The sequence below is a fragment of the Sebastes umbrosus genome, chromosome 6, assembly GCF_015220745.1.
Source record: "Sebastes umbrosus isolate fSebUmb1 chromosome 6, fSebUmb1.pri, whole genome shotgun sequence".
Taxonomy (NCBI): domain Eukaryota; kingdom Metazoa; phylum Chordata; class Actinopteri; order Perciformes; family Sebastidae; genus Sebastes; species Sebastes umbrosus.
Genome location: NC_051274.1, coordinates 21,824,587 through 21,849,889, shown reverse-complemented (window position 1 = coordinate 21,849,889; position 25,303 = coordinate 21,824,587). Strand labels below are relative to the sequence as shown.

Sequence of the window (25,303 nt, the reverse complement as noted above, 5' to 3'; positions counted from 1 at the left end):
TCTGCCCCGTGTCAAGGTCCGATTCACAAAAGATATTGCACTAATGATATTATAGCACAAACGGCCATAAAGTTTTGCAGCTGCATGCAATTTGCCCTTCTTTTGCATCTGATTGCAATTATCCATGTGGCAAAGTTTAAATGCGCTTGAGGCCAATGTGTCGGTTGTGAGGAGTGAGAGTCGGCCTGAGCCAGAGGTCTTGTCAGGAGGGGCCACTTCCATCCAAACCTCCGAAGGCAATTAAGATAGGAAAGGGAAAAATGTAAATAAATTTCTTTATTTGTTATTATAATAATAATATTTTTCATTCTTTTTTTTTGTGTTTTCAAAAAGGACATGTAGGGGAGCTTTATTCATTTATTTTTCATGACACAACTGTCATTGCATCCTCTCACTGCGTCCCAAAATAAATCAGTTTGAATGGACGCCCCGTATAAATGCACTTCAGTTACCACCAACTCTCTGAAGACGCTAATAATTTCACTGTAACTGCGTGTGGCTATCAGCGCTGCTCTTTTTCAATTGCACTGTTTTTGCAATGAGGCTCATTTGCAGAGAAAGGGGCCAATTTACTCCAAACAAATGCATATTACCTAACTTAAATATGTTCAAATAGCACTGGAGCCGCCGCTATTTGCTTGGCAGCTCAGTTATGGGTGCATTTCACCCTTTGAGGGTTCTCTGAGAATCACACGGTTTCTTTTCGTCTTATTTGTGCAGGTTTAGCGGCCGCAAAAGCCGCACGATCCTTTTGTGAATTCATTGTAGTATTCCAGAGTGGCATTGCCAGGGGGCACACCTACAGTATATTTAGTGATATAGTGAAGAAGGTGATAATCCAGTGACCTCAGCAGGAAACAAATCAAACCACTTTTCACCGAAAGGTGATAGGCACACATGTGCAAAGCTTTGATGCTCTTTGGTTTTCCTAGAGGTTTGTCAAAGTCACATAACTGGATGGGGGAGCTCATGAATAATACACACCAGCGAGGTTGTACACAACACGCAGCAGCAGCAGCACTGACACACAGCTGACTTGTGTACCAACATGCTTACAACATCAATGCGTCTGGAACAAGATGTTTGGATTGATATTCATGCTGTTTCACACTCATACACCGATCCACACACATGCAGTCGTACGGAGCATCCCACAGGTAGCTAATGCAGAATAACATTGTTTCCAGCACGCTGGGCTATTAATCATGGATGAACTCCTGCATCACTGACAAATCAGCCTAATCTCACAAGGGAGGGTGTGAGTGTGTATATACAGGCACACAGACACATATGCATGCATGCACACAGAGGAGTGTGTGTGGACACACATGCATTTTATCAGTCTAATCTCATAGGAAAGAGCATGCTCTGACTGGCAAACAGAGAATTAATGCAGAGCAGGGGGCTCTCCTCCCCTCTCCCTCCTCCTGTCTCAATCTTTACTTATCTGTCTCTCTCATGTCCTTCTCCTCCCCTCACGTCTTCCCTCTCTCCTTGTTTCTTTTTGTGGAAAACAACAAAACAACATCTGCACGCAGTCTGCAGACAGGCTGGTGAAACACGGCGAGCAGACTGATGGTCTCGGCGACGATCTCGGGATCTTTCCTGAATTTTTATCAAATAGCACATCTCTCATGTGTAGTGTAACAGCTATAATGGGGGGAAAACAGGTGCTTCTTCATTGAGCACACACACAGACACATGAATACACACATGCACACACATTTAATGATTAAGCAGACTAATGGCCGGAGGAACACGCTGCTGCTGCTGCTGCTACACTGCAGCAGAGCAGTCCAATATCCACTATGCATGAGGTGTGTGTGTTTATAAGTGTGTGTGCATGGTCAAGGGAAAGAGGACAAATGAAAGAGAGGTACAGAGAGCACATGTTTGGCTAAATAAGTAAAATGGTGCAGGGCTGAACAAAAATGAAGAGGGAGTGAGTGGGAAAAGGTTGGGCAGAAGGGTTTGATGCTGAAGGGTAAACGTATTTACATTCATGTTGGCATGTGTGCACATCTTCTACGTTGGCGTGTATGGAAACACTTGCACATGTATGCCTGCTTATATGAATCACAAACAGCTCTTTGACTTCTAAAGCCTCCTTCAGCTGTAGCTTTAAACACTTGCATATCTCACAGCCCTGTTGGAACACACAATGACATCCTGTCCCCTCAACGCCCACCTCTGTTCCATTCCCTTTTCCCATGGCCCTCTGACTGGCTGCTTTGTACCCTGACAGATACACAGCTCCTGGCTGCCCTACAGGACTCTGGGGAAATGAGATACAAATGCCACAGTATCTGCGGTATCACTGCCCAAAACCAATGCTGTAGCCCGTGGCAATAAAACAGCAGCTAGGACACCGAGACCACAATGGTTGGGATAAAACAACACAATGCATGATAAACCAAGATGATTCTGGACACACAGAAGCAGAAGTGGATATTCACCTTGATTCTAACTCTCTCATTTAGCCCGGTGCGGCGTGTTTAACTTCCTCTGGCCCTGAGGTTAATCTGTAAATTTATGACTTTGGTGCAATTAAGGGGTTAAGCTTCAAAGCATTGTATAAGCCATTACAAATGCAGGGCATGTCTTCTTTACGCTGCTCGTCGTGTAGCGTAAATACATGTAGGCTTTTAATCTCCGATCCAAACATGGAAGACACACAAATGTTCTTACATCACTGTATATCTACCACAGTGTATCTATGTGTCCTTTAATTTGCCCGGCTAATGCAGCACTCTAGCATAGTGATAAGAGAGTGTAATCTTCTTAGGTGTGGCGAAAGCTTAATCAATATTAACATATTCCTCAGCTCCCTCTCCATTGAATAATTGATATCCCCACACAGTCTTGCTGAGAATGAAATAAGATGTAGGAGTATTAAAATAACTTCCCCGAGATAAAAGAAAATTGATTAAAAAAAGATGGCTGAAAATTAAAGAGAAGGAAAGGGAGCCTAAGGGATTGGACTTTGCATACAAATGAAGAAAAGGGGTTGGGAGGGTGGAGAAAAAAGGGAACTTTAGGGAAGTTATGAGCCCATTTATCTAACGCCAGTCATTGCAAACTCGGCCGGCTGGGTTTTTAACCGAACCAATCAAAGCAGTTAATCTGAGGGATCCACTGTAGCCTCGCCAATCTCTGACCCTCCTTGTAAAACATGTAGTTATTAATCAGTGATTACTCATCTGTAATTTCCGCATGATTACCTCTTCATTAAAACTTGCTGCGGCGACATCGCCGAGTTCACCTGACAGGCTACCTCTCTGTTCCCAACTGTAACACCCTAAGCGTTCTTCAAGCCTAACAGAGCGTGCCTGCAGCTCTGGCCAACCTGGGCAATAATGTCCCAGCAAGAATGGTAATTAGAAGTAATTGAAGTTTTTAAAACTTATTTCGAGAAGGTCCTCCAGTTCAACTGCTGTGTTTAAAGTTTAAAGTTATGCCAGCTAGCCATATATTGCTAAATTACTTAAAAGTAGGGCTGTCAATCAATTAAAATAGTCATCACAGTTAATGGCAAATTAATCGCACATTTTTTATCTGTCCAAAATGTACCTTAAAGGGAGTATTTAATATTCTTATGAACATGGGAGTGGGTAAATATGCTTGCTTTATGCAAATATATGTATATATGTATTATTGGAAATCAATTAACAACACAAAACAATGACAATTATTGTCCAGAAACCCTCACAGGTTCTGCATTTAGCATAAAACATATGCTCAAATCATAACATGGCAAACTGAGGCCCAACAGAAAACAACAGCTGTCAGTGTGTCAGTGTGCTGACTTGACTTGCCCCAAACTGCATCCGATTATCATAAAGTGGGCATGTCTGTAAAGGGGAGACTCGTGGGTACCCATAGAACCCATTTTCATTCACACATCTTGAGGTCAGAATTCAAGGGACTCCTTTAAAAATGTCCATGCCAGTTTTTCCTTGCCAAAATTTTGCGTAAGTTTGGAGCATTGTTTAGCCTCCTTCTCAAAAAGCTAGTATGACATGGTTGGTAGCAATGGATTCCTTAGGTTTTTTTAGTTTCATATGATACCGGTATCTTCACTCTAGCTTTAAAACTGAGCCTTCTACAACCTCCGAAATATTGTTTGCTACTTTAATGACGAAATGCATTTAAGTCCTTGGCCTGGAGACTATACGCTCACCCTCCACAGCTGCAGGGACAACACAGGGAAGGATTTTCAAGTTGGATGCAGTGAGAGGATCAGGCTTAAGAGGAATCATTCATTTGGACCACCTCAGCGCTATCAGATCACTGCTGACACCTCACCTTCCACCCCCAGGGTTTTACCACAGATCACAAGTTGAGAGGGAGAAGGAAGGCGGATGCTCGCGAGTTTGCGTCCATATACGTTGTGCGCGCTACCGTGACTTTGCAGCTTATGTGCATTTTTGTGTGAGAGGGAGAAAGAAGGATAGAAAGTTCTTCAGCTGTCAGTGGACGGGGACAAATTCAACTTGTCTCAAGGTTGTCGCACTCACATAGGCGACACATGAAGGACAAATGTTTGTGTGAGACGTCGAACGGCGCGTCTGACAGCTGCGTTCAATCAGCGGGAGGAAAACTGATGGGTGAAAATGAGATGTCAACAAGATGAGGATGAGGCCAATATGGAACTAAGATAAAGGCAGCAACCACATACACACATACAGTGTTATATATGATATAAATACACAGGAGGTAAACAGCACTGTGTCCTCTGTAGAATATAATTACATGTGAGAGATGATGGCGCAAGATGTGATTGAAGAAGTGTACAAGGCCGTCTCTTGAGCATGCACGTCCTCTCTTACCTCTCCGTGTGCGTTAAACTGGTCTCCCATTCATTCAGCACTGTATCAGATACCCTCCATCTCCATTTGACAGGCAGCTGACGTGCAGCGAGGTGAGATAGCCGCTCCGATCAATGTCTTCGATCTACACACACTGACAGTTACTAACACACTCGCAGACCTATCCTTCATGATTAACTGCTGTTTTTTACATGAAGGGGAAAAAAATACAATTAAGCTCACACTGTCTATCCTCCTCCCTCTCCTTAACTCAATCAACCATCTGTCAAATAACGGCTGGAATATCCACTCTAAACACATCCCGTAACTCTTGAAAAGCTATGGTAGGTAGCCATAATGATAACTTGTGACAATGCAATTAAAAAGGACTAAAATCTTTTTCATGGCCTGTTTTAGTGTTATTCTTTTAATAGCAGGCATTAAGATGTTGAATTCATGGGGAGAAAATGGGAATTTGTAGCCGTTTGTGCCTCCGTCTCATGCTTCTGACTAATCAAACTCCTGCCCGTTAACTGTCTGTTCTAATTACGCTGCATCGATACACAGACTGACTTTACTATACTTCTGTCTGAGAGTCTGGTTGTGCTCTCTGTTATAAGGAAAGAGCTACGACAGGAAGTGGATTTGACAACGTACTATTGCAACACACTTTTGCAGCAGGCTGACACAGTTTCCTTTCTAATTTTTCGGTCAACCTCCCTTTGCATGAATTATACGTAAATGTGTAAATTTTGTGTCTGATGTGAGTGAAATCCCCCTCTCCTTTCCTCACGTCTTCCTCTCTGTCCTCTGTCTTTTCACTTTCTGTTCTATTTCCTTTCTCTTTTTTTCTCTCCCTGTCTCTGCTGCCCTGGGCTCCTGTCAGCTGAAACAAATAGCCGTGTCTCAAACAGCCAGAGCGCTGGGCAGGTGTCAGTCAGGTTGCAGAGCGATGATATTGATCATGGTTGGGTACAAAGTCAATACGATGTTAAAATGACGCTCTTTGTACAAGCAATTTACACGCATGTAATGGTCATGCAGTACATTGGTTGTACACTATTCTATCAAGTAATTTATCTATCCAGTATGACACTAGTATGACCCACTATGTTACTTTGGTTTCTGCAATAACATGTTGCAATAATTTTGAGTGGAAGTATCACTCTATAAACTGTGTATTGCATCCTTCATCCCAATTCTGCTGTCTTTACATTTAATGTTGGCACATACTAAGCTATTTTATATTCAAAAGGCATAGTGTTTCCACCACTGATTCCAGGAAACAGGTGTTGCCTGCATTTTGAGTAGATGTTGGGACACATTTTGTGATGTAATGTGGTTGCAAGGGGTTACGGGAATCCCGTCGTAGATACCTACTGTATGGTGTAGGTTTTTGTTTGGTAGTTCAGGGTCTGATTTCACCTGCAGATAGTACCACAAGTACACTTGATGGATGATAAGGCTGTGTCATGCTTTGAAATACTCCACGATTAGCACTGCAATCCTATATCCGTGTTTTCTCCCAAACCTCAGAAAACTTCCCTGTTTTCCCCTGAGGTTCCTATGGCGACAGCCGACATGAATGGTGCCGGCTAATGTTGTTCCTGTCAATGCGTGAATCAGACCCTGTTTACAGCCAAACCCCGGTCTTGCTTGCTCTGCCTTCTGGCCTCACAAGTAAAGCAGCATTCGGTCAGCAACAGTTTCAGTTTCTCACTATCTCGTAGTCCTCTGTGTTTTTTGTTGCTGGACTGAAGCATGCAGCATTGATGATGGAAGACTTTTGTCTGCTTGGATATATGATTTGATCTAGGGCTGCAACTTGCAATCATTTTCATGCTATTGAATCAGCCTGCGTGGTCGGACCTTAGTGCTTTGATACTACAGTAAATTTGCCTTTTGTTTTGTTGTGTTTGAACACCTCATGGTTACCTACTTTAAATTAGCATGTAATTCAATGCATTTTCTTTATTTTCTGTGAAGTTTAAACAAGTGACTAATGATAATTAAACCTCAGCTCTCTGTCCATGATGCTGAAATATGCAACACTGTGTTTCCCCTACCATTGCCTTGGGGGTCCCGCCCCACAAAGAAAGAAAGAAAATATTTTATTTACCTAATTATATGCACTCGTTACATTTCAGCTCAGTGTGAGAGTCTTTACTGCATGTTGCTGCTATATATTGTCGTGCTAGTGTCTCTCCTCTTTCTGTCTTCAAACACTCTGCAGTCGGCTAACTTGTCGCTCTCCCTACCAATATTAGCTGCTCTGTTTCAACAATGTTAGGCTGAATAAACGTGCAAGCATGCTGAAATCTAATTTATGCAGTGTAAAATGCCATAGCACCACCCCCCACCCCCCAACTCAGAACTCAAATTTTTATATGTTGCCCTTATCCTCTTCCGTATTGATGTCATGTCACATTTCCATACATTGGCTTTTACTGAAACAATGCTCCCAGCAGTAATTAGACCCTTCCCCAAGAACGCTATAACTTTAACATTTCCATCAAAAGGAAGGATTTTAACTGATAAAAGTGATTTAAGACAGGATTGAAGAATACTGTTAGAGTTTCTGTTTATGGTTCTGAGTCTCTAACTGGGGAATTTTAAGCTTTGGATAATCTTATAAGCTATACAGAGAATGTGGACTCATATCATGATATATCAATTTTGACAGATATGAAAAAAGAATATTGTGATTTTTTTGCCATATTGCCCAGCCCCTATATAACTATATAACTATACCTGCTTCACAGTTATTCTGTTGTTGACCAGCAAGTCATTAAATGAGGCTGACCTGCTTCTCACCAACAGCTGTTGACACACACACACATACAACAAATGTGCTTCTGATGTCAGGTGTGTGAAAATGTAAGGAAAGCAGCGCATGACTGCCGGATGTCTTGCAGGTCCTTTCTTGTCTTACAGATGTCCAACCCACGTTGCAGCTATTTTCGACCGCCTGTTTTCTGCCCTTTTTTAGTTGACATGCATTGGAGCTGACTTCTTCCATTTACATTCAGGAAAACATGGAAAGAGAACCTCCTCTACCTCATCTAGTCCATCAGAGGGAGAGACAGAGCAGGACATGTTTAAAAGCACAGGAAACAAGGCTTAAAACTATTTCCATCGTTAGACACCACACCATCATCTCCAACGTCACTCACTGCCCTCCCCACGCACACACTAAAACATTTATACTGCCATGCCTGTCTGCTGATGGTTCTGCCTGTGAATTATTTACCAGTGGAAATGCAGGAACAATCTAATTGAAGAGAAGGGAACTCCATTGGAGATGAAACTCTGCTTTTTTTTTTCTTAAGAAAGATAAATACTTTTCAGCTGATGCGGTCAGATTCTGTTGCCGTTGTCTGTCATTTTGCATTTTCAAAGCTCGCTGTCTGCAGCTGTCCGCAATTACCACAACGTTAATGACGTCTCCTCTGTGAGTTACATATCGGAATGCTACCCTTAAATTTGTGCAGTAATGTAGTTTCAGTCTGCTTTATAGGCTGTTTGTATCACTAACACAGTCTGAAGCAGTGCGAGGCAAATGTTGTCTGACTCACAGTTAACATCTGGCCAATTAACACTGCTGCACGTTAAAGGATGAAGTAGGAGGAGATGTATTGATTCAAATTTTCACGCCTCTTTAGATGACTTCCAAGTCTTGTTATTTAAAGTTGGAGAGAGAGCGACATACCAGAACGATTCCAAACAAACCCTGCCTTTGTTATTATGAAAGATGGATATTAAGCCAAAATAGACTTTTCTTGAAGGAGAGGTGTGATTTATACTTAATCATATCTTTTGCTAATTATTCTTTGACTTATTCAACTCAATCTCTACAGTAGCAAATACGTTTTCAGCCATAAGAGATTCTGAATGGAAATTACAGAAATGTGACCAAATAATATTGTGGTGGAGTTGTTTATCAGTGAAGATAAGATGCAGAAAAGGCTAATCGAAACAGTGTTTGAATGAACAATCAATGACATGTAAGAGCTGGTCATCTTGTTCTTTTATTTTATTTCCGGCATGACGCGTTTTCGGACGAAACAGTTCTGGGGACTCCCTGAAAGGAAATGACCACTGGGGATCTCCCCTGAGAACTACATACCTTCAAGTACTTTTTTGACTCTCCCTCTTCCTTTGGCTCAGTGGGTGTGTGCTCATGAACGACTTAAATTCTTGACTTCATTTGTCCGTGTTTTCTTCCATTTATTTCGTTATGAACTGTTATCTGTGTTTTGTGTTGTCTGTTGTTTACATGGCTAACAAGTACTTAAAAATGTCGGTTGCCGGTGCTGCATTCAGAGTTGTGCTACATTTAAAGAATTTCAATCATCAATCAATCAATTTTAATCTCCTTATGTCCATGTTGCCGGTGTTATGTCGAAGTCACCGGCCTCAGCTCAGGAGATGCACATGGCATGTCGTACACCAGTGGTTCTGTTTATAAACAAACATTATGTTTATCGTGTTATCATATTGCTTATTACTAATACAATACAAGCTGGATTTAGGGACGTGATGCCATTGATACCTGTTGCTGATAGGTAACCTACTTTTTCATTTATCAGAACGTGTCATAATGACAAATGCCTGTTCAGCCGGTTGGCATCAGACTACACCGAACCGGATCGGCAAAACCAGAAATCAACCTAACTCTAGCTACATTGGGTCATGTGTTCGATCAATCACCTCACACCTACGTCACTCACGGTTCCTCATGTGCTGGGAGAGTACCTACTCTGAAATAGCTAAAAGTGTCTCTTAAAACGGCGTTCTGATAACTACGATCGTTTCTAGTTTTTGCTGTGCCAACACAATAAAAAGGGAGTTCTTAGAACTGTGAAAAAGTTCCTCATTCTGCTTCACCACACTGCTACCAGATCCCATTTCTCCCCCATCTGAGAGCCCAAATAATAAGAACACAAAAAAGAGGAAAAACACAAAACCTGAATGCTACATCAGGTAGGATGCATCAAAAGTACAGGCAATTGGTTATCTTTAGTAATTCAATTGGTAATTTACTTAAAATCTGCATTTGGTCAAATATTTTGACGGAGATATCCCTACTACTGCTGCTGCTAACAAACAAACAAACATCCCTGCAGGACATCACACTTTTGAGCGAAACCCAAGATGCTTACAGCACATTCCAGATTAAGAAAAATAGAAAAGCCGTTTGCACACACTGCAGGATAAATATTGGCTTGGGACATCACTGTTGTGTGCCCGATGATGAGATTCCCTGCACAAAGCAAAAAAGAATCTGTCACTTACACTGTATTGCACGTGCATACACACTCCCACAGTTACACACACACACACATGCAGCTCTGCCTGCTTTGAAGTGCTGCATCACTAGACTGTAATGGAATTCTATAGCTGACTGCTGACTGGAGGCTTTGGAGGGGGATGGATGGAGAAATGGATGGATGGAGGGAGAAATGAGAGGAGAGGTAGGTGGAAAGGTGGGAAAAATTGATTGAAGGAAAAATGGTGGACGGTTTTTGTGTTCATGCGTTTGAAGAATTGCGCCCCCTCTGCTTCCACTATGTTTTGCATGCTTGTGTGTGTATGTGTGTGTGTGTAAACTCCTAGGGTGATGCCATCGATATTAAGTGTGACACGCAGAGGTACAAAGGTTCATTTTCTTCTAATGCCTGTTTTAAAAACCCCACCTTGCTCACGACTTCAAAAAGGCTCCCCGGGGTGAGGACGTAAGTGTGTGCAACACCTCCCACCCTCCTCCTTCCCTCCCCTTCCTTTCCAGCCTACGTTTTAGCGGGGGGACAAGAGGGTACTGTAAATTACCTTTTGATTCATCCTCTTTAATTATGCAAATAGACTTCATTATCTTGCAGTGACTCTAAAGTGTTGTGGAATGTATTCATTAGTCGGCGCGTAGAGCTGGGAGAGTGTTCATTGAGGGGTACTCGAGTGTGTACAATTTCGCATGCTCCCTTTTTTGAAAGGTGCAAGTGTACAATATTTTCAACAGGGTTTGTGTGTGTGAATGTGTACACAGGCCACTTTGTACAATGTGTACTTTCTTGTTCAGCGTTAACTCTTTATAGTCACGGTATAACAAAAGTTAGAGAGTTTTTAGGTAATGTGATGTATTCGATTGAAATTGATTATGTGGGTGCGGTGTAGTTACGAAGGGGAGGGGAATGACGTCAGATTCTTCAGATTTGATTGAATCACTCGAAAGTGGATGTGACCTACGGTGCAATACAGAGCAGCAGAGAGATTTTGAGCTGTAGAACACTGGCCACCCACCCACACTTCCCTCACCTGTGTTGTTAGAGGAGGAGGAGGAGAAGGAGGAGGAGGAGGAGGAAGAGGAGGAGGAGGAGGTAGAAATTGATAAATTAGACCTCAACCACATTCTCCGAAAATGTAAACAAAGTTTTAACTGAGATCTAACAACAACACAATACTTTCAACCTGGAAGCCTGTGTTCGAGACTGGTGTTTTGTTTTTACGTTAATGACGTTTGTCACGTGTTTTGTAGTGGCGGCTGTAACGTGACAACCGCTTTCCGCACTGATGTTGCATTGTTTCTGTACGTGTTTTACTTAGTCTATGTACTTATTTTAAGCCCAACCATGACGTTTTCCCTTAACCTAACTAAGAAGTTTTCTTGCCTAACCCGAAGTCTGTGACCATGACGTTGGACCTAACTAAGTGGTTTTCTTGCCTGATCCTAAGTGAGTGATTTTGTTGCCCCCTTCTGCACGTTAATACAGGCGTGTAATATTCACGTCTCTGCAAGGCACAATGTGACACTGACACGTTGTCCTCTGGTGGACATGCGGGTCTATTACATGCTTTGGCGTGATATCAAGTTGTGCGGTCTCCACTAGGTATCTCTATTGCCATTGTTACAATTTTGAGGAGGTGTATGTTAGCTTTGGTTAAACCCGCAGCATGACATAAGCTGTAACCTCGTAACGCAAACATGCAGTATGAATTTAGCTGTGCACGTCTGTCTGCTTCCTTACTTATTTCACTCCATAAAACGTTTGCGTTCTCTCAGTGACAAACACAGACACGTTCTCTGGTTGAGCCTATGTTTAGAAGAGAAACCCTCCTGAGAACTGTATGTGACTGTAATTATGCAAAAGAGGTCATTAACTTAATAAACAATGTCTGTAAACAACAGCACAAAGGCACAGTTTCCTTGCATCCTCCCTTTCTTTCCCCCCCCTTTCTCTCTCTCTATCTCTGTTTCTCTATCTGTTTCTCTATCTATTACCTCTCTCCCTTTATCCCTCTCCAAATTTAACGCAGGGGGTTTTTCAGTCTTGGTGATGAGCGTCTGAATTTGAGAGAGGCGTCTGAAGTCGAGAAGGGAAAACATCCGCACTATCTCAATAGCTGAGTGAGCTGATAGTGCAGCGAGGGAGCTGAATGGGCTTAATGAGTAGACTATGGCAGTGTGACCCAGATCTAGTTTCCAGACTGTCACTAAGCTGCCTGCAAAAACCAAACTGACAATAACAATCATCAACAACAATTCTCATCAATTACAGTGGCGACACCCGTGGTCTCCATTCTCAAAATCGACCCAAACGTACTCCCCTGTGTCTGCTGAGTGTGTGTGTGTGTGTGTAGGTATGTGTGCGTGTGTGTGTGTGTGTGTGTGTGTGTGTGTGTGTGTGTGAGATATCTCACAATTGTTGTCCCCGTCTCCCCCTAATCTCCTCTACTTCTCCTCATCCCCCTATCTCTTCCCTGTTCTGTAATGCTCTTATTTAACTTGGCATCATCCCACCCTCACATCCTCAGTGCTCCACGCTAAATGTCAACAACTGAATATTCATCACAACGCTGACACCCCTCCCCTCTGTCTCTCTAAATCTCATCCCAGACGGGGAGGTTTCTCTCTCTTTCTCTCTCTCTCTCTCTCTCTCTTCCTCCACACACTGATTAGTAGCAGATTTGAATATTACAAATTACCGATATTACAATAATAATTTCCTGCAATATTCTGCTTCTCCACCCTCCTTGTGATTCAAAGAGCCCAGAGATTTTTCTCCTTGTTTACCTAATTTCAGGGCGTACGGCATATTTTCTGTAACATCATTTTGTAATTCCTTTGTTTCTGAGTTTCAAAGTATAAAACTAGAGTTCTACATTCGTACTTTCAACAAGAAGTGCATGCAAAGTTCAGAACTCTGAATTGCAAATTTGCAAAGAGGATGAGAGAAAGGGAGTGGTAGGAAAATGGTTAGCTAAATATTGTCACAGATATTGCACATAAGGATAAAAGAACAGAAAGCTACTTTCCCCACCTATGATTTGTAGTAGGGCTGTGTATTGGCAAGAATTTGGCGATACGGTACGTATCATGATACCGAGGTTATTCAATATGTTGAGATACTAAATCTAAATCTAATTTTAAGGACAACTGTCATAGTATAAAGAACACACATATGCATAAAGTCTGAGTAAAAAAGTTTACTTTTTTATGCAATCAGAACAGTGGGATCTGCATTTGCATTTATCACAGTCCTTGTAACATCCAGCATCATAGCACTACTTTGAGAGGACACATAGACTGAGAGGGCGCATCTCTTTGCAAATTAAATAAAGTATTGACTGAGTTGATCTTTGCATGTAAACTATTAATGAAAAATCAATAGTGTTTTGGAGAATCAATATCACGATACTTCCTTACACCCCTTATTTGCAGCAAGACCATAAGCCCTTCTTTATCAAGCCCGCCATAGAGGTAATATCATAATTTATCACATAAGCGGACACAGCGTAGCAACAGCCAGCAGGGAATTCAGTGAGAAGTTCACTGTGAGCTATCCTGAGGCATGCAGCACAAGGGCCTGTCTGCCAGACTCAATCTCAGACTCAAGGTGACAGAAATATGGGGTGACCAAAGTATGACCAGCAGGCCATCTCTGGCCCCGACACCCTTATTGAAACCCATTTGGTTATGGCCCTTGAGTTATTTTAGAACTACATTTTTTTTTTTTTCCTGTTAAAGTGCTTTATAAATGTAGTTACACGTTTGAATGGTGGGTGTTACCATCCTTAAAGGATTCTTCTTTTTCTGTTTACCAAATCAAAGACATGGCAGCAGCAAGAGTTGTTTTTTTATTACAGTGTGTTTAACTTGCCAGTAGTCAATCACTTTGAAAAATGTATATAATGTCAGTGAACATTTTGAAACATAACATGAGGTAAGACGGTTAATATTTGTGTCTCAAATGTGCGCTACAATTCTTACTCCCGACGCCACTTTTCCCATTACAAGTGCTATTAACTGATGAGTGAAATGTATTTTACCTTATTGGTATCAAGCATAAATTGTCCACTTATTAATGCTGGGCACACACCTCCAGTCAATATACAGAAAAGACCCGATGGTTCTAAAGATTATCTTGCCAGATATCCCTGTGGTGTGAGGTATGTTAAGAGTCCTTTTTCCATCCCCCGATCTATGCGGAAGTCCATCTTGGCTGCACCGATTCAATTCACACATATTAAACATGTCCAATATTTACGATTGGATATCCTGCTGTGTGTGTGACGCACACGCATTACATTAGAAAGCAAAGACAGCCAATTGGGAACCAAGCTGACTGAAGAAGGAAGGACAACAACTTCAGTCATGGCGGCTGCGGCTGCAAAACAGGAAGCATACTGTAAAGTAGTAGTAAGATGGAGCTCAGAAATGGATCACCACCTTGTTGGTTTGTGGCAACAACACAAGTGTTTATTGACGGTGTGTCAGTGACTTCATCCATATTTTTTTCCTTTTTCTTTGTCAAATTTCAGTAAAAAGTAGTGTAAAAACTAACATTGCTAATTCTTCCTGCCCATCGTACGGCATGTTTGTTTACACTAAAGTCACATTTGATCTCGAGAGATTTCCACTTTTGAGAGTCAGGACTCTTGTTGTTGATGAATGAATCTGTTAGTGTGTGGTGTGCTGTTTTAGCCAAATCATTGCTCACCACACACTATAGGAACAAAACTTAAATCTATCAGAACATGTTGTTATGTGTGGAGTCTCTCACATTTTCAACCTCTGTTAAGATTTGAAAAAACTGCAAGTGTGGGCCAGCCTTAAAGGACCAGTGTGTAACATTTAGGAGGATCTATATGGAATACAATATTAAGTATGATTTCATTAGTGCATAATCACCTGACAATAAGAGTTATGTTTTCGTTTCCTTAGAATGAGCCATTTATATCTATAAGGAGCAGGTCCTCTCCACGGAGTCCACCATGTTGCAACGCCGTGTTTCAACAGTAGCCCAGAACGGACAAACCAAACTCTGTTAACTTTTCCTTCTTGGGCCGTAGGCAATTAGTTCACTGTCTGAATATCATGATTTTTAGGTTTTGGTGCAAGATATTAATCTAGAATGCGTTCACTATGAATCGCTTGAACTCGAGGCGTTGCATCGCATTGAAGAATTGCGTTGAAGGTTGTGAGCTACGAGTGTGTTTTAACTGGGTGAGGAGCTGATTCACCAGCTGCATGGCCTCATTCTCATCTCAACGATATTCAAAAACAATTTTGGTAGGTAATTTGGGAGAAATTTCAGAAACAGTCATCATGTTGACTGATGACATCCCGGTCGGAGGTGCATTCTGCAGGTGTAGGTAGAGAAAACAGAGCACTTACCAGTCATCTATTGTGCAGCCCAGGTGACAATTGCCTGTCTCTCGGAAATGCCTCTTGAGCCTTCTCTGACCACAAACACAATGCGTGGGTTGGCTATGTTTGTCTCTGTTGACAGAATGTGTCAACAGCCTGCTAGCGAGTCTAGATGACATTGAAATGAATACCACAAGACCACACACACACACAACCACACACACACACACACACACACATATTATGCGGCAGGATGAGAGGTCATCTTATCTGTGCGAGTCATCAGTACGACTTTAATCACTCTGACTCATATTTAATGCTCATTCAGGAGCGACTCATAAGGAATAAAAGGGAAGCATAACACCTCCTTTCATGCTTCCCTTGACATGAATGACACCGTCAGGGTTGGGGTTATCTGCCTTTGTGTGTGTGTGTGTGTGCTTGTGTGGATATCAGGAAGTGTGTTTGAGGAAAGTGACAGGTTGAGACCGCCATGTAAAGAACCCTTTGGGCCTGTGCTGCTTATCAGTCCCACACACATTCTTTCTTTCTCGCTGGCATGCTATCCACCTTACACACACAAAGACGCACACACACACACACACACACACTCTCAGCTGAATTATATGTCACGCTGATCTGTGGAGTTCATTTGTAACCTGCTCAGATCTGCTCTGTTCTCCAAGTCTCACGACAGAAGCCATATTATTTTTAGGCCGTCACTTCGCACTAGCATCACAGGACTCCCCCTCCATTACTTCTGTCTTTCCACTTCCACTTTCCACTTCCTCGCCATCCTCTCTTGTCTTTATCTACTGTATGTGTCAGAATCAGACGAGAGAAAGGTTATAGCTTTATGCCTGCGTACCACACAAACTGGATGGTGCCTTGAGTTATAGTGAATATGGAAATTGTTTCAGGAATTATATAATTGTTTTTAAGACATATAGGCTTGCAGAACCAGAAAGTGAAGATATCCCACATCTTCACTTTCTGGTTCTGTCAGGCCGCAGTTAAGACTCAGGCCTTAATAGGGTAAAGTTGTGTACATAGACTTCATATAAATGATTTAAAATTGCTGTTGCTCTTTATAGATACAGAGAATAGCTTTTCTTTACAGCCTTTGCAGGTACAGTAGGGCGGCTGTAGCATACAAGTATTGCTGGGTTGGTGATTTAAACTCCAGCTCCTCCTGTTCACATATCGGTGTCCTTGGGCAAGGCACTGAACCCTAAATTGATCCCGATGGTCAGGCCAGCTCCTTGCATGGTAGCCATCGATGTTTGATTTAGATAAAGGTGCCACATAAATGCAATGCCATTTGCGTTGACAGCTGTAGGTACAAGGTACAATACAACAAATCTGGTATCATCCTGTATTAGAGCTGGGCGATATGGAGAAAATCAATTATCACAATATTTTTTTACCAGATATCTCAATATCAATATTGCGACGATATTGTACAGTTGACTATTGGTGCTTTCACTAAATATTTACACAATGAGATTTTTGATAAATTGTCAGTAATGTGGATATAATGACTAAGTGGGTAAAGGCAAAAAATAGAGCAGCTAGAACAATCTGGTGAGTTCAGAAAATTACATCAATTTATTTTAATACAGCCTTTAAAACCAGGAAAATACAGCACTTATGTCATAGTACGATATTATGATATCCAAAATCAAAGACGATATCTATGTCTCATATCACAATATTGATATAATATCGATATATTGCCAAGCCCTAGCCTCTAGCTATCAATCAAAAACACTTGTGCTCTCTGTAAATATTGAATATAATATTGGACCGCGTTGCTTTTTAAAACTTTGGTTAGCCATGTTTTTGTAACCAACAAATAATGTCTTTTTATATGACTTTTTATATGACAAACCTAGAAATCTCTGTGCATGTAAACCTAACCACCATCACCATCAATGTCGATCTTATTTGTAGAGTAACTATTAAAGAGAACCTATTATTTCATATTCATACTTGTACTTTGGGTTCCCACTGCAACTTTTTTACATACTTTAATATTCAAAAATGCTTTATTTTTCTGATACCGGCTGTGCTGCAAGACTTCTCTTCACCCTCTGTCTGAAGGTATTATGCAAATATGTTACTTGGTGACATCACCACGTCACAGAAGAAAAAGCAGGACTTCAAGCAAGGCGTTTCAGGCACTTCAGGACTTTCAGGACTTTGGGCTTTGTAACTTTGCAGACCATTTACATGCACAAAAAAACTATACAACACACTAAAGGAAAGGGAAAAAGCACAAAAGCATAATAGGTTCTCTTTTATACTTCTAAGTCTCCTTGCCAACAGTGTTGCCCAGGTCAGCTATGATAAGAAGCACTGAGGTAAGCAAACAATGGCTAAATATCAACTCCAATACTTACCTGCGTAATTTCTTTCAAAGTTGTCCTGGAGATAACGGAAAAGCAGAGGGGAGCATCATTACAGTTTGGGGAAAAACAGCTTGGTTCATGTTGGACAAGGGAACAATTACAGCTGTTCATTTTCCCATCTGTGTCAACTGGCACTGTGCTGTGTACGGTGAATGACAACACTGTTGGCGCATGATGCATCACACTTGAAATAAATCATCGGGCTTAATATTCATGCTTGTCAAACATGTCAAGTCATGTCGACACATTTTTATTTACTGAATGACATGCCTGTCCTTTTAATTGTCTCCAAATTAGGCATATTTTAGTAATTATAATTAGTATAACTATAATTATTAAATATTAAACAGCATTGTTAATTATGACATAATTTGCCAAGTTTATTTGCGTCAATTAGCTCTGCAGATACACCTAACTGAAATGCTGCCGCTGTTAATGAATCACAATGAGTTCACCTGTGATTGACAAGTCAAAATGTCCTCAGTGAGAAAGATCTATGAATAGATACAAAGTTCAACAATAGGATTAATTTCAATTTTGGTTTATTGAGTCCAATATAATAAAGTACATGAGATAAGTCCACTGAATAAAAGACAGAGAAAAAAAATACGTTTTTAATATCATGAGAAGCCAGGAGCCAATACCAAGAGGAGCTTGTTGGGGAGTATGTGGGAATAGGTGGTTGGACGATGCAGGAGGCCGAGTTCTTCCAAACATCGACGAAGAGGAGAGGGACATAGATATCTGAAAGCACAGAGAACCAAACCAAACCCAACCACTCTTGTAACTCAATGCAATCTCTCATTCAGCATTTCTTCCATTTGTCTTTATGCTAAAATGAAGCGTCTTCCTTGGGTTTACTTTAATTATTCTAAGACAAATCGGCACCCACTACAGTAGTTGCTAACAGAAAACGAAACCTTTGCGGTTTTAACAGTTAGGCTAGAGAACGATTACTTTCCCCACAAAAATGAAAGTGTGCCAGCGTAGATACTAACGTCATTGTAACTTGGTTTGGTCCAAAAATGATAGAATTCACCAATGCTCTCTTTAAGTAAATTTTTCCCCAAAGTTTTTTTAGATGTAATCTCAGTTGTCTAAAAAGTTGTTCAGCATTTCCTCCCTTTGTCCTGCTGTTATTAGATGTATCTGAACTAACCGCGACCCCTAAATTCACCACCAAAGTTGTAAGGCTTTCAGGGAATAGTGTTTATTAAAGACCGCTAAAAGACAGAAATATTAAATAAAAAACAATATTGGATAGTTTTCCCAAAAAGGACCATCCTTATCTAGATATATGGAGCAAGCCACATATTGTTGAGAAGGTCCAAGGATATTTGTTATTAGCATTGTTACAAATGCCGGGATAGGATTTTAAATAACATTACCTCATGAACAGAGCCCAGAAGTTCTGGTTCCACTTCCACTCTCTATGAAACATACAGAAATGGTTACGCATGTTTGTGCGTGCTATTCAAACCTTGATGTGTCACCTTCCTCTAATCATCGTCCTATGTGTCAGCATCTAGGATAGCCTATGTCGTCGTTTGGCCGGATGTAGCATCTGCTCTGACATCTGTTGTTAGCACCGCTAACCAGAGAGCACACTGACTAATCTCAGCATCGTCTGGATATTCAGAGTAAAGCCACAAATAACTAGATTAATGCTTAGCAGCAGTGTTGATGATCAGAACTGCCAGACAGACAGGAGGAGACTGTTAAATATTTTGTGTAACTGCGCAAGAGTGGGTTTGTATTAATGATGCTGTGGAAGAATGTCAACGTGCCTCACATGGTTGACTCATGATTGGATTCACGTGTAGCATGAGAAACACAGTGCGAGCAGTTAACAAGAATACTCAAAAATTGAGGCTGTCGTATTCTGATGTCAAAACCCTTTTACACATTTTTTTCTCTCTGTAATTATATCTGTTCCGTGCTCAGTTCCTGTTTCTCGCCTCTTGTGCGTATACGTGTGAGAATCAGTATGTGGGTTTATTCTCTGTAATCTTTTAATGACATGCACTAACGACGCGTTGAGGCTCAGAGAGAGCCCAGGCCATGAAACACACACGCAGAATGACTGAGGCTCAGTGGAAGGCCGCAGCCCCTGAGAGGATCCACTGGGAGATTAGCCAAATCAGAAAAGCGTTTTAGAGAAAGGCGGCTTTAATGCAACACAACACAGACAGTGTGTCATGGAGAGAAGAGATAGATGTCCACAGCTTCAAACCCAACATTTTGTTTGAAACTTTCTCAGTCGGAGCCCTGTTGTTTCGTCTCCTTCGTCATCAGGTTTACAACAGAGGCATCCTGCCACTCAGCATCAACATCTATTACTGGCAGTTGCATACTTACAGTTGTGTACATCCTGCTGTTTGGATTACATTTTTCCATACCATACTGTACTGTCTATATTTAAACCTACGTCAACATCATTATACTGTAATACTTAATGATAGTACGTGTATCTCCTGGGTTGTGATTGAGTAGAATTTCTCATCTGCTTGTCAAACTTCATGACTTGCAAAGATAGTAGGAATGGGAAATTGAGAAATATGGGCAGGATATATACCATACATATACCCTGCCCTATATGTATATATACCATACATATGTCCTCGTTGGAAGTACGGTACATAGTGTGCGTCGCTACTTGTCCAGTTGAAGTGGATGTGAGGAAATTTTTTCTGACAAGGAACCATATTTATTTGATGTAATGTGACAAAGTTGCAGAACTCATGAAGTTGTCTTATTCCCTTTTTTTTTTTACAGCTACAAGAAATGTTTTTTTTTCTCACTCTATATACTGTATATAGGTATGCATTAGAAACCCAACAATGCTGGATTTTTGAGGCATATGCAATATCACTATTTAAAGTGTAAAAGAATCACAAAAAATATAATGGTGATATTATATATTTATTTCTTTTAAATATATATACTGTCTAGATATTTTACAGAAATAACACTTTTGAAAAGGATCCCTAAAATGTTGTTATTAAAGGATTGTGACCAAGATTTGCACTTTTACAGTGTAAGTGCCCTGCTTTCCCTGAAATAAGAGGGCCAACATCAATGAAAAATTAATGAAAAATTATGAAAACAAAATACTAGGCTTACCACCTCTGCTATTCAATGTTGCGCTGGAAACTGATATGTGATGCCAGCACTTTATAAATTACCTCAAAATATCTAATCTGCCTGATTTATACCTCACTACGATATACAGTACCTGTTATAGAGTGGTGTGTATTTTTGTAGGCCAACCCGGAAGTTGGCATCGCATCGGTTCCCTCGACAAAAAGCCAATGAGATTTTTCCATTGGATTTTGGATTATTGCAGAAAATAAACTCTGTGGCAAACAAACATTTATAATACTTACACATTTTGTTCAGTAAAATAATCTTAGTAATTTACTAATATTATCTCACCATTTCTGCCAATAGATCCCCCTAAATGTTACACACTGTTCCTTTAACATTAACACGTCAGCCCAAAGCTCAGACTGTAACAGTACAATGTGTGTTGGTAATAAACATAGTATCGCTGCCTATTCACAATCAATGTTTAAAAAAACTCACCTGTTGATGAAGCTCCACAAAATGTCAAATGTAAAGCCACAACATCCAGCACTAAATCTTGTTTACCAACCACGTCTGTTTCCTGAGTCCTGGCTGAAATGTGCTGCATACAAATATCCTTTTCCTTCCTCACCTGCTTGGGATTTCTGTGGTGAAGACTCCAGCCAACTGTACAAGTTTCTCCTGTAATAGTCTCTCCATTGTTGACTCCACAGAGGTCAGCAAATGGCCAAGGAAGAGCATTATTCCATATTTGGAGCTCTTCCTGTCCGTTACAAAACAGTTGACAGTGTTCAGAGCAGCAGCAGTAAATAAAGACGAGGAAATTTAATTAGAAAAAATAACAGGAAAGCAATTACCAGTTATTGATGACATTTCTAGGAGCCAGCTATAGTTTCCTGTCGCTTCAAGGTTTCTTGGAAATTAATTCACAGTGATGTTATCAATAATGCTTATACCTCCAAGCAACCAATCTGAAACAATACAATTTGCTTGAATCTTCACAAAGATTAATTTGCAGGGCTGAAATAAACTGCGGAGATTTATTTTTTCTTTTGAAAGGTTTTATTCATTTCATATAATACTGACACATGTACTCAATAGCGGTTAACAGGCGTTTAAAAACACAGATATTAAAACCATTAGAGCGTCAATTTGTTTTTAGCCCCGTTGATTCCATGGACCATTTTTTACACGTTTACATGTTTCAATATACCATAAACATCTACTTGGTATTAGTCTAACCTCACCCCTGAAAGGATTTTGTCCTTTGTCAAAAAACAAAAGAAAAAAGAAGACTGACAAACTGTCTCCCCATTTTAAAAAATGGCATGTGGTAAGCCACAAACTATTCAAGGTAAAATATTCTTATGGAGGTGAAATCTGAAAAAAAAGCAAAGGTTCGGTTTCAGATCTGAGAAACATTTTGACAGCATCAAAGTGTGTCATATGTGGCACAGTTAAATTTAAACGTGTCATCCCGACTACATGAGACAGCCATTCTGGATCCGCTCCCTTTTTTTTTGTAGTGACGTTTCTAATGCAGGATAGCCGTCTAAAGTCCAGGTCCCCTTTATTCCCCGTATGCGTATGGAACACAACTAAGCCATAGAAGAGAGATGAAGAGTACAGATTGTTGTAAAGAAGGTTTTGTCATCTAATCAAGTGTTATTTAGGTCATAGTTCACTTTTTTGTTGTTTGTAGTAGCAGTAAAGGATTGTGAGCGATGCAGTCTTGTGCGGTAAAAGGACCGAGGACACTCAGTTGAGTTTAAGGTGATGGAAGAGGGTGTCAGAGTCCTGTCTCTTCAGCCTCCACATCTTGGATATCCTCAAAAAATGAAACAATTACTGGTTCCTCATAGAAGTCCGTCTGAGCGTGTTTCCTCACCACCGATATGTCCATTGTGCTGTGTAATTATCTCCACCGCCATTTCTGCTCCTCTTGAGACGGGCGGGACTATCGCGTCACCTGAAACAGGGAGGAAAAAGAAAGTGGGTCACTGAAAATAGTCCCCAAAAAAAAAGTTAGGATGACGTCTGAGACAGAACACAGTGCGAAGCCAATTCTGGGAGAACATTTGAAACGACGCAGCGTCGTGCTGCACGCTCTGCTATTTGGAAATAATGGGAAGTGATTCTTGTTGGTGGAGCACCGACAACGTGGCGAGCACGGTCTCTGTCTCTCCTGGCAAGAGACTAAACAAGACACAGCTTGAATTGTGGCAGACGGCCCACAATGCCTCACTCTCAGCGCCTGGCCCGCTGCCATGTCATTTCGTCTGTTTGTCGAGACGGCTGCTCTAATCACATGGTCTCTTTATCTCGTCTATCCATCTTTCCATTTTCTTTGCTCATGCACTCACTTTTGGTTTATTTCAAGCTATTAGGAGACATTTTCAAGCAGCCAACGCTCAAACAGACACAAATTGCTGTGTAACTGCCAGCGCTTTGGCATGTACAGTTATAGACCAGACCAGACTCCCCAAGTCTATGCTTCTGTTTTCCTGCGTGTCTTTCTTTCTCATTATGTTTCTCAGAGGCTTCCCCTCTTAGCCCCAACACATGCTGTCCCCTCTGTATTTCCTCTTGAGGGACTCCGTCTTTTGTCCGACCCAGGTGGTGCCAGTTAACAAAGTCTGAAGGCCAGCCATCACTGAGAGAGCTCAGAGGAGCGTTTCCTCCAAGCTGCTAGCTGAAACTGTTCTACTGTATCTGCTCTGGATGGCTCCAGGCCACCCTTCCTGGGCCCGATCCCATTGCCTTCAGGCATCTACTCCTGTGCCTGATCAAAGAGTCTGCAGGCGTTTGTTGTCACGCCAGTTCGCAATACACGTACGCACCGCTGCATCTCTGCGCCTGCTATGCTTTAAGGTGCTCAGATCTAGTCCCTTTAGGTGCTCATCCCCTTGCCTGTTTAAATATGCCTGTAGGTGGCAGTTTCTGTGCCCAATTAGAAAGTGGGTTTAGGTAGTTAGATCTCAATTTACAAAAAAGACACGAACAGTGCTCAAGTGTCATCTCTACGGGCTTTTTTCAGGCCCATGAGTGCCACATTTTCTATTCCTTATTCCACAAGCTTTAACTGTCTACACTAGTGGCTGCTCGGATGGCCACGAGGCAGATGTCCCCTTCGCTCCTACATTATGCACACCCTTTATGACTCACTTAGTCACACGAGAGTAGATTATGGAAAGACATTATTTAAATGGTTTGATCTTGATTTGTTTTTTCTAGGGCTGTCAATCGATTAAAATATCTAATCCTGATTAATCGCACATTTTTTATCTGTCTAAAATGTACCTTAAAGGGAGATTTGTCAAGTATTTAATACTCTTATCAACATGGGAGAGGTCAAATATGCTTGGTTTATGCAAACATATGTATGTATTTATTTTTGGATTTAACACAAAACAATGAAATTAGCATAAAAATATGTTCCAATCATAACGTGGCAAACTCAAGCCCGACAGGAAACAACAGCTGTCAGTGTGTCAGTGTGCTGACTTGACTATGACTTGCCCCAAACTGCGTGTGATTATCATAAAGTGGGCATGTCTGTAAAGGGGAGACTCGTGGGTACCCATAGAACCCATTTTCATTCACATATTGAGGTCAGAGGTCAAGGGACCCCTTTGAAAATGGCCACGCCACTTTTTCCTCCCTAAAATGTAGTGTAACTTAGTAGCATTGTTTAGACTCCTTAGCGACAAGCTAGTATAACATGGTTGTTACCATGATTCCTCAGGTTTTTGAGTTTCATATGATACCAGTATCTTCACTCAACCTTAAAAACTGAGCCCGCTACAACCTCTGAAATATCGATTACGTTAACGCGTTATCGTTAACGTTGACAAACCTAGTTTTTTTCTTATTCTTTGATAATGTAAAAGCTGCATCAATCAAATTCCTTTAGGTCTTGATGCACTGTTTGTATTGTTTCTATCAAAGAGAGGTGGTTTCACAATATGTTGCCTAAAGAGGTTGACGGTGCTTGCAGACATCGGTTTAGTGTTGATGTAAGCTTTCTATATAGGAAGTGAAACATACACCTTGTCATTTGTTTGTTAATGTGTGTATATGGCTGCATGTGCATCTACACAAATACACACTCACACTTGCCTTGCGGTGTATGACAGCTCAGTGGCTTGGCAGCCCGGCCGTGTCTGTCTGCTCATCCATATGATATTATTTGGCATTGATCGAGCTGTCTTCCATCCCCTCCCTCTCTCCTCCCTCTGCCCTCCTCTTCTCCTCCTCTCCTCTGCTCCCGGCCAGGGATGGATGGATGGAGGAGAGGATGGAGAGTGCCAAACCCTTCTTTTGTGTTCTTGCCTGCTCTGTGTACCCAGACG

At 41.2% G+C, this 25,303-nt stretch overlaps 1 protein-coding gene across 1 annotated transcript in view; it reads right to left on the bottom strand.

Annotated features, from left to right (window-relative positions):
• Nucleotides 1-21,985: 21,985 nt before the first annotated feature.
• LOC119490602 (chemokine-like protein TAFA-2) overlaps nt 21,986-25,303 on the bottom strand; it is a 90,069-nt gene continuing 86,751 nt past the window's right edge. The window contains exon 5 of the mRNA XM_037774107.1: nt 21,986-22,920. Coding sequence (XP_037630035.1) covers nt 22,909-22,920 — 12 coding nt within the window. The 3' untranslated portion in view covers nt 21,986-22,908. The remainder of the gene's footprint in view (nt 22,921-25,303) is intronic.